The 11,076-nt window shown below is 31.4% G+C and overlaps 1 protein-coding gene across 6 annotated transcripts in view; it reads left to right on the forward strand.

Moving 5' to 3' along the window:
- The window catches only part of MIOS (meiosis regulator for oocyte development), a 32,819-nt gene extending 24,210 nt beyond the window's left edge, over positions 1–8,609 (forward strand). For 4 of the 6 annotated variants that reach the window (XM_016133680.2, XM_016133683.2, XM_016133679.2 and 1 more), the window contains exons 10-11: positions 4,582–4,711; positions 6,462–8,609. In XM_016133680.2, coding sequence (XP_015989166.1) covers positions 4,582–4,711; positions 6,462–6,558 — 227 coding nt within the window. In that variant the 3' untranslated portion in view covers positions 6,559–8,609. Of the gene's footprint in view, positions 1–4,581; positions 4,712–5,686; positions 5,813–6,461 lie in introns of all 6 variants that reach the window. The other 2 variants (XM_016133685.2, XM_016133686.2) reach the window with 2 other exon arrangements.
- The last annotated feature ends 2,467 nt before the right edge of the window (positions 8,610–11,076 follow it).

The raw sequence follows: 11,076 nt of genomic DNA on the forward strand, positions 1-11,076 counted from the left end.
GATTTTGATGCTGTTTCTGCTATGTCTGTCAGTTACCTAGTAAATATATTCTACGTAAATATTTTTTAATGGTTAGAAATATTAGGATTATTGTTTACTGCTTATAGTAAACTTATAGAAAAAAAATTTGAGAACAGTAGATAATTGAATATAATGTACCCAGTAGCTGGAAATATTCCAGCTATTTATATAACTCGAATATGATACAATGGCAAAAATTTTAATTAAGAATGTTTGAATATTTGGCATACTGATTTAGTAAGTAATAAAGAACTGGATATGCCTGTTTTAGTTCTAGCTCTGACATTTGATCTATGACATTAAGTGTTACTTTAGCCCTTTTTTATATAAAATGTTGGACTGAGAGATCCTTTCTAGTTATGAAATTTTGTAATTCTTTTCTGCAGCTGACTCATATAAGTAGCCTTTTTAATTGTTACATTAACATCTATGAAAGATTTGCTGGTATCATTGGCTACATATTTTTCAGTCCAGATCCCTTTTTTTAAACAAGGCAATATGTAATGTTTTCAAATGTATGTGTTTCTATTTAAATTTTAGTCAAGGATTTTCACTTTATACATTGCTTGTTGATCACTTTTTTTTATGGCCCTGATAATAATAAATGGAAAATAAAAATCTGCTACAGTGAAAGAACAAGGAGGAGATTATAGCGTAAATAAGTTCTTTGTGAACTGAGTTGAGATACATTATAATAGTTAAATTCATACATCTTTTGGACCATAAGCCTCAGAAAGCTGTAATTGCCTAAGTAATGTTCCTTTTTGCTAGATAATAGCTTTTCATTCTTTCCTGTTTTGAAATAGGGAAGAAAAGATAAAAACAATTTTCTAGAATTTGAAGAAAATTAAATCTTAAAGCATCTCAAGCTCTCTGTTATGGAGACTATTAATTTAATACACATTAAACACTCAGGTTTATCAAATATTAACACTTGCCTGAGAAATATTTTTCTAATTTGCTTCATAAATAATTTCTTTATATAAATATATATTTGAGCACTTGTTTAATATACTAAGAGAAGGCTCATGCACTGGTTGAATCAAAGATTCTCGTGGAGCTTAGGGTATACAATGAACATAGTTAACTAATCTAAAATAAGAAATGGTATGTTCTAGAAAATAAGTGCTGGTCCAGACTCCCTTATTTGTCATTCCAAAATCTCTGAAAAGATATGAAAATCCAAACTTTTTAAAAAATAAATTTATAATCTCATTTGGCTAAACAAAAACCTGTTCAGAATTGACATGAGAGTATTAAGGTTTTTATTTCTCCTATTTATTTTTAAACATATGTTTCACTGCAGAAATACTTATGTGTGATGACAGGGTGATGCTTCAGACTTTCCCGAAGGTGTTTTATGATATTTGCTCATTATTTTTCTTAAATTCCAACACATTTTGAATTCTGAAATACATTTAACTCCCTGAGGCACATAAGGGATATTATGCGAAGAAAGTATTAGGAATTTTGAAAGAGGAAACATTACTTCCAGATGAAGGATATCCGGAAAACTTCAGAAAGAAGATGCCATTTAAGCTAGTCCTTTAAAGTTTGATAGATTTAAATATGTGAAGATTTTAGGGACGCTTTTCCAGGTTATAGACTTAAGAGTAAACAGCATGAACTAGGGTGAAGAGATTGGTGGGTATGATAAGAGAATGTATGGGAACTAGCATGTGCATCATTGTGACAAGGGTGTAGGAAGTGGACTAATAGGAAATAGTGTAAGAAAAATAGGGGAGCCTGACTATGATCTTTAAGGGCATTGCTGAACTAATTACAAATAATAAACATATACTTTTTTGGTATGTAAAATGAGAAGAATCTGACTTCCGAAATAAGACAGGATCCATTAGAAATCAAATGCTGGCTCATGGGAGTTTAAAGATTCAGGTGTACAAACCCTCTTGCTATTAGAGATTGCATTCATTTATCACATTTCATGATCCAAATGTCCAGGATTTCCATAAGCTTATTTACCTCAGGGTTGCATATTTTTACACTCAATTGTGCTTTGAAGATCAGAACTCTGTTGAAACTTTCAATAGTTAATGATTACAGATGTTTATAATTATGTGTTTATAATTATGGTTGACCCTGAAACAACATGGTTTGATCTGCATGGGTTCACTTCTTCTCATACTTTTTTCATTAAATATATAGTTGGTCTTCCGCATCCCCAGTTTTCGCATCTGCAAATTAAACCAACCACAGATCGAAATAGTATTTAAGTAGCATATTTTATATGCAGTTGGGAATCCGTGGATTGTTCTGTGCCATTTTATGTAGGTAACTTGAGCACCTACCATCCACAGGGGTCCTAGAATCAGTCTCCAGTGGATACTGAGGAATACTTGTAGTTAAGATTTGGAGAGTAACTAGTTATACTTGGATTTTAGACTACACAGGGGTCGGCACTCCTAACCCCTGTGTTCAAAGGTCAACTGTATTTATAAATATTTAGAACTATTTGTTATGTTTATAAATAGTACCTCTGCTCTCGTTGCTAGAAATGTTACAGTGAACAAAACAGACAAAAATCTTTGGCCTTATAGAGCTTAACTTCTAGGTATGATTTTTAAAGTTAGATTGTACTGGTTTCCTTCTCACTCTTCTGTTATTATTTAGTGCCTGAGTGAAAGTCTTTCCCTCAACTGTTCTGTAGCACTTATCTTCATAATTCATCACAAATCTTTTAAGATTTAAAGCTACTTGATTTTAAAAAGCCTTTTCACAGCATAGCCAGCTTTTTGTGTGTGTATGAAAGAAGAGAAAAGTTTACTTCTCTTAAAAACAAATTAAAAAATAAAAAGTTTTTCATGCAGCAGCAAGGTAGACCTTAATATTTTCAACTCTCATCAGAGAAACATAAAGATTATTCTGTTCTGGATTCGGTCTGTGTTCTGTGTGTGTTAGTATTTAAAAAAGCAGTGGAAATCATTAACAAAAGTATAAAAATTTATCTTTAAAAGGTAGATATTTTCTTTTACCTTTTTTCCCCTTTTTCATTGTTATCTGTTTTCATGAAATTTTTAGGAAGAATTGTAGTGTATTTATATCTTAAATTCTTGAACCACTTACATGTCCTTTCACCTTCATATCATTACAGGTGGGTATTTTAAAAAACTGTTCAAGACTATCCCTGGGGTCATTAAAGTGTGACCAGCAATGGTCCAGGGGAAATTTTGCATATGGCATCATGTCATATAATAGGTACACATTGCTTAATTAAACTTAACATTTTTACTTAGTTACTTTTCTTTTTTTGTCTCTAATTATATACAATCTTAAAATATTTTAATTTCATTTGTTGTTTTAGAACAAAAGGAAACATGTCAAGGGTGACCAAAATAGAATGAGCATTTTTTGAGCACTAAATGTTACGTAAATATGTGCATGAAGATGTACATGTGTGACCATGCATGTGTAATAACACATTTTTCTTCAGTGTTTATGACCCATAACACAGATAGGAATGTATTTTCATGTACTGCAGTAAATCAGACATCCAGTGAGTTCCCTATCCTGCTTGAGATAACGTTGTCTATACCAGTTAGTGCCTTTGATCATTTCTCTCTGCCTAGTCTCACCTCTTCCTTCTCCCCAGAGGACAACTGTCAAAAATTGTGTGTTACTCAGTCTCTAATGTCTCTATATAGTTTTATCACATGTTTAGTTTTGCCTGTATTTTAAATTCTATACAAATGAATCATGTGGAATATATCCTTTGATTTGCCTTTTCTGGTCAACATTGGAGTTTTTATGTGTTTTTTTTTGTTTTGTTTTGTTTTTTAGTTGTGCTGATGAATATAGCTGTAGTTTGTTCGTTTTTCATTACTATTATTCCATTTATGATGATAGCAGTTTTTTCACTGGTGTTGATGGACACTTGGGTTGTTTCCAGATTTTTACTATTAGGAGCAATGTTGCTATTAACATTTCTGCTTATATCTATTTTAGTGTGTACAAAAGTTCCTCCAGTGTGTTTACCTAGAAGTAGAATTGCTAAATCATACTGTTTGCTAATGTTTTGCTTAGGATTTTTATGTGTCTCTTCAGGAGTGAGATTAGCCTGCAGTCTTCCTTCCTCATATTATCTTTGTCTGGTTTTGTTAGCAGAGTTATGCCAGTGTCATGAAGTGCTTTGGGAAATTTCCCCTCTTTTCCTGTTATTTGAAAGAGTTTGTATAGATGAAAATTACCTGTTCTTTCGATGTTCAGTAGAACTCACTTGTAAACTGGACTTGGTATTCTTTTTGTGGGAAGATTTTTAAACTACTGATTATTTCTCTAAAGTTGTTAATTCAGATAGCTTCTTGGTGGGTTTGATACTTTATATTTTTCAGTTTTTTATTGGCTATCAAAACTATAAGGAACTATAAGGAAACTCCTTTTATTCATTTTTTTTAACCTAAACTAGATCCTAGAATTAAAATTACTTTTTCAATATAATATATAATTTGTATTTTGACATAATTTTAGAAATACCTTTTAAGAATCTTTGATTAAAATATTCTTTTGATGTAGTTAATGGAGATCATTTTCTTTAACCCATAGGAGGATCCAAATCAGATGAAAAAGTAGATTTGAGCAAGGACAAAAAATTAGCTCAGTTTAACAACTGGTTTACATGGTGTCACAATTGCAGGCACGGTGGGCATGCTGGACATATGCTTAGTTGGTTCAGGTAATAAGCACATTCCTTCTTTTTTTTTCTTCGTCTTCTTTTTTTTTTTTTTAATGTAATTACTGCTGCCTAGAATGTTCTTCTCTGAAACCTTTGCCTGGAAGCTCCTGTCTTCAAGGTTCCGCTTAAGTATCACTCATTTAGTGAGGTCTTATCTATTTTCATCCCAGTCAAAACTGATTTCTTTCGTTATGCTTTCTTAATAAAGTATGCTTTTCCTTTATTAAAGCTATTACAATTTGTATTTGAAAATTGATTTTTGTGGTGATTTGTTTAATGCCCACTAAATTCCCATCTGATTTGTTCTGTTTGCCTGTGACAAAGTAGTAGGAAATATTTAACAAAATGCATAAAGGAATGAAATCAAAACAAAATTGTACTATTAATTTTATTGACCCACAATTGACTAAACATTTCCAAACTGGCAATGCTGTAATCAGTGATCATTTTATAGATATGTGCTAGGAAAAAGTGATTTATGTACTCTAAAATACAAAAGTGTCATTTGTTTTGGCACATTATTACTATTATTAAGTTTTGTTAACAATGGCTTCTATTTCCTCCCTTCCCCCCCTAAAAAAAAAATCAAGGAAAATTTTCTGTTTTTAAGTGAGTTTATATAAAAATGCTTAGAATAGCACCTATGATAGTAAGTTCTCAGTAATGGTTTACTGTTATTATTAAATTTCTATTTGGTATTTATCCTACATTTTAATGATAAAGATTATAATTTTTATTTGGTAAAATCATACTTGTTAATTGTCATTTTCAATTTGGTTTTTATCTACTGTATTTTAGAGAATTTTTTTACTTTGTTATTGATTCAGATTCTTAGTTTGAATAATTACACATATTGACTGTATCCCAATTAAATAGATGAATATCCTGATTACTTATAAAAGTAAATTTAGACTAATTATTTTTGAAAGGAATGAGGCCCTTTCAAAGGTAGTTAGCACATTTTTTCTTTAATAGGCTCGGAGTTAGAGGAGATGAAACAGATGGCCTTTTAAATAATTCAGGTTTATACAGCCAAAGGATGAATTTCTTCTTTACCGTCACCTGAGTTAACAAAGGTGGTGTCAACATTTCCATTATTAGGTATCTTCTGTAATCTTAAATGATAAAATTAAAACATATAATAAATAGTTTAAATATGATGTATGGGTTAAGTATTTGAATAGCAATATTTGGGGAAAGGATCTGTTTATACTTTTTTACAACTAACTGAATATCCTATCATATGTAATATGTAATTGAACTATAAGTTAAATGATGGAGTCCATATCGAACTAATTGCATCGGTTATCTTCTAAATAAACTTGTTATGTAGAAAGAAAGCCCCTCGTGCAGTGGAGACTCTCAAGACCATATTTACCGTTTATTTTGAATAGTGCCAGTGGCCCTGTAATCCTTATTGCTATAGCTTTTACACCCGGTTTATCACATTAGCTTTAATTTAAACTCCGAGCACATCCTAGTCACTTTATAACTGTAAATGAGATATCTTGTTATATATTTGGAAAGTAAAGCTATTTGTTTTTCAGTAACTTTCTCCCCAAGTTCAGCTTGGCAGTCATTTCTAATTTAATGCTTTTAATGCTTTTTGTTTGGGGGTTTTAATTCCTATATTTTTCCAAATACCATTTTAAAAATTGCATTATAGATATAGATAAGTTACAGATAAATAAATGTAGTATGTATGTATGTATAATTTATATTTTTAACTATCACTTGACCTATTTTTTAGGGACCATGCAGAGTGTCCCGTGTCTGCATGCACGTGTAAATGTATGCAGTTGGATACAACAGGGAATCTGGTACCTGCAGAGACTGTCCAGCCATAAATGTTATCATCTAAAGAGAAACCTTCAAGTGTGGAGCTTTCTAATAGATGTCCTTCATAGCTCAAAACATACCTCAGAACAAGTCACTCATGACTTTCCTGTAATGGGAAAATAAATCATTCTATCAAATCAGCAATATGATGTTTGAGTGATTTCGATGTGCTTCACAGAGACACATGCTGCTGAAATAAACATCAGAGATGGGCACAAATTCTGTTCAGTAGGTTGAAAACGTTCATTTTGGAAGAGCTTTCTAGGGTTGTTGAACCTATAAACACTGTGCAAGTAGCGTTTCTGGAACAGCCGAGAACAGACCTTGAATCTGTATCTTCCAAGCTGAAAGTGGCTATCCTTCATTTTATCTGTTCACCTTTAAAATAGGATAAAATGACCAGTTCAGTGATTCAATTTAGGCTCACCCATGCTTCGATTCCTTTCAGATAAAAATAAAACTCTGACTTTTTACTTTTAGAGTTGGAAAGCCCCTACCCTACACTGGAGAATAAATTTGATCAAGGTATGATTGATATATAGGTATATATATTTTAAGGAGTCTTTTCCTTTATACACTTTCATTTTAAGGTAAGAAATCTTTTGACACCATAATTGTCTTCCTAGAAAAGGCAAAATTATGAACATATCTTATGAATTTTCTCTTCTGAAAAGAAAAATATGGATCATTTCAAGGGAATGTGCTATAAAAATTTCAGTTTCAACCTTTTACTTCTCTATGTCCTGATTTGTCTTCAAAGATTTCTCTCCCTATTAATTCATCATCTTATGCTCATCATCTAGGAGCATTTTACTGAACACAAAGTCTATGCAAGATTATATGGGACCAGCCATTCAGCATAAGCTCTGTTAGTGTGTACGACTGTCAAATTCCCTCCTGTTTTGGAATACCCTGTTTTTTCTAAGTTAAACTGGGAGGTGTTGGGGAAAAACAGGGTCACTTTGGAGACACATTTATTTTACATGTAAGTTTCTAAAAGTAAGTATATTTCGGTCAATTCAAGGCCTTTATTTTAAATGTTTATATTTTCCCTTTTCACAGGCAAAAGAGAAATACAAAGGGTTTGTAGCATGCTTCTCTGTCCTCCGACTTAGAGGACTGAACTGAATTTCATAGTTGAAGTTGTATTCATAGATAAAATAAAAAGTAAGCCTCAAACTTAATTATGTTATAGATTTTGAAGAAAAATATCTTAAACTAAAGAATTTTAAGAGCTTTTATGTTAGCAGTTTTACCTGGTGAAACTAAGATCTATTAGGTTAGTTTGAGATGTGACCTAAATATTGAACAAAAGTGAATTAAAATATGTTTTTACTTTGAGATTTGATACAAAAGGTTCTTTTTCCAGGAAAATATTGCATATCTAAACATCTCACCTAGATGATAGTCTTCGTTTAAAATGAAAAAATTGCACTATATATACACATAAATGATATATAACTTTTTTAAACAAAGATTGCTATTAAGGGGAATTTTTCCAGTCTTAAGTAAATCTTCCTGTTACATGATTTCATTTTACTACAACATAACCTTTACCTTTAAAATTACTTCAATTGAAGTATTCCCTTTCAAATTTACTATGCCCTAAATATGAAAAGTCAGCTCTAATATCAGACTATCTTATACATTTTCAGTGTTCTTAGGTAAAATAAGATAAAATTGTTGAATGTATATTTAGAATAGAGTTATATCTAAAATATTTATAATTTTTGAAAATATTAAAGTCTTTCTGTAAATAATGTTTATAATCATATAGGGTGACTTTTTAAGATTGTTTGTGCCAGTGTGTCAACTTCCTAATATTTTTTGTGAAGCTCAAATGTCATATAAATTGTCTATCATGTTTGTTTTGCATTTTAGTGTACATGGACCATGAAAATAGATTCAAGTTATTTTTCTGATTTTATTACTAGGTCATTGGTGTTTGGGTTTATTAACTCAACAAGATATTTTACCTAAACATGTTCAGTAGAAGTGTTTTAATAAAAGTGTTTTTATTATTTTTTTAAAAAATTCAATAAATCTGTGTTGAAGTCAATATGTCTAATCTAGAAATTATCTATGACTCCTCTACAAATAATGCAACAAGTAATATTAGTACGTAATTTGATGGCAAATTCGATACTTAACCTTAGAAGTAACTTTTTGGGGGCTCTTTCTCAGTTTAATATATTTTTCAGAGTGGTTGTTATTCTTTGAAATTGGCTATTCAAAAAGCAGCTTTCCATTGTCAGTGCTACACGTGGTAAGTATTAGAGTTTGAAAGAAAATAGTTCTGTATTTAATTGTGTGGCTAAATTTAATTTCAGTCACTCATTTGACTGCAAATATTAAAAGTGAGTGCTTTTAAATTTAAATGATAATTCTAGCTTAGCATTGTGGCAAAGTGACTTGACCTTTTTGAGCTTCAGTTTTCTCATGTTAAAAGCAAGGTACAGAAATACCTACCTTATAAGGTGATGGGAGTTTTAGATGATGAAATAAACATGAAGTTCTATATCCCTGTCACATAATAAGTGCTCTATAAAAGATAGTGACTAACAGTCATTATTACCTTAACTGTATCAGTTATTTGTGTATTTTTAAATTGAATATGGTATAATTTAAATGAAGGACCCACATTTGTCTAAGCAGTGGAAATTTCCCAAGGGCTTGTTTTCCCATATCTGGATAAATTATGGCATTTTCTTTGGAAATAGGACTTAGCTACTTTTGTTCATTCTGTATTTGTTATCCTACTTTTTGCTATATGAAGAAATCCTCTGAACAGCCACCCGAGAGTTTAATGTGTTACGAAAGTGAACCCAGGGACGAAAATTAAAATTTCGGCGAATCTGGACAGTTGACCAGTAACTCCTGAAAACTTGAGGTTTTCATGTCTATAGTCAACTCTTAAATCCTGGTCTTTATGGGAGAAAGTATCAGTATTATCTCTGTGTAATCTTTTCTGCTATTCTATTACACTTGATGTTCATTTAAGGTAAAATATTGGTGTGATAGTGGTAATAAAAAAGGAAGTACGCTGTGAGATTTGTTCTCCTTTGAAATAGCCATAATTAAAGTAAGTAGGCACCAGTTAGTTGTACATGTCTAACACCTGCTCAAGTAGAAGCATTAGAGAGATGGGAGAGATGTGTTACATGTTAGTTTAGCATCCTCACGTTGAGTACGTAAGACCCATGTGGCCATGGCAGAGATGAGGCTAGCAGGACAGCTCCTCTCCTATATAGTATTCTGACTCCTTCCATTACACCATCCGCTTATTTTTCCCCTGCCTCAAAATTTTATGTTACTTTGCTCATTATAAAGAGCCGTTAATAAAAATGCTATTTTAATAAAATATTAATTATTCCAGAGTATAGAGACAAAAGGAAAGTTTCCCAAATATTTTTTAAAGCTGACATAACCCGGATGTCAAATTATCATAGATTGCCAAAACAAGGAACTGATTTCACTTAGAGATATACATGATAAATTCATAAGTCAAATGAATATCAAATTTAACAGTACATTAATGAGAATAATACTGTTGGTGCTTAATATGTACCAGGTACCATGCATGTTACCCTATTTCATCCTCACCGTAGCCTTGTGAGGCAGGTATACCATTACTGTTTCTATTCTATAGAAGGTGTAGGGACATTAGAGTGCTGGTCTTACACTACATAACTAGTAAATATCAGAGCCAACATTTAGACTTGAGTAGTCTGACTTCCCACTCTGTACTTTTAATTACTATTTTATACTTCTGTGTAGTTCTATATGGGCTATGTATAGAGAATAATCCACTATGACAACGGTTTATTATATTTAGTGTTAATGTATCAAAAGAGAAAAACCATGTCAGTCATTCTTTGGATATGAAAGGCACTTGATAAAATTTTAAAACTTGACTCCTAATTTGGTTTTGAGATTTACTTTTTACATGCAAGGGAAATGGTTTTTCTTTATTTTTCCCCACCTATTTTACTAAGATAGCTGCATCATGCCTAGTGGAAAAGTTCTAGAATCCTTCCCATTATAGACAGGATAAAAACAAGGATCCTCTTGTTACCTCCAGTTCTGCATATAACAATGCAGAGGAAAGTGAAAGGCATATGCTTGCTTGTTTTTCTAGTCCTTAAAGTTTGATATGGCAAAAACTACCATAAACAGTTAAAAGGTAAGCAAACTGATAAAGTACAACATACGTGACAAATTTAATACCCTTCACAAAGAGAATTCTTAAATCCATAAAGAAAAGACACAACTAATAGATAATATTGATCAAGGTCTCGTACAGGCAAGATAAGTTAAAATGACCAATAAATATAAATAAATGTTAAATTAGTAACGAAGTAATGCTGATTAAAAGAATAGGATGCTGTTCACCTGCTTATATAGATTAAAAAGAATAATATACATTTTCAAGGATATAAGAAAGGAACATTCTCAGATAACAATTTATGAGAGTTTATATCAGTACAAATGTTCTTGAGGACAGGTGAGCAGTATGTAACAAAAGC

The sequence above is a fragment of the Rousettus aegyptiacus genome, unplaced genomic scaffold (genome assembly GCF_014176215.1).
Source record: "Rousettus aegyptiacus isolate mRouAeg1 unplaced genomic scaffold, mRouAeg1.p scaffold_m13_p_13, whole genome shotgun sequence".
Classification (NCBI taxonomy): Eukaryota; Metazoa; Chordata; class Mammalia; order Chiroptera; family Pteropodidae; genus Rousettus; species Rousettus aegyptiacus.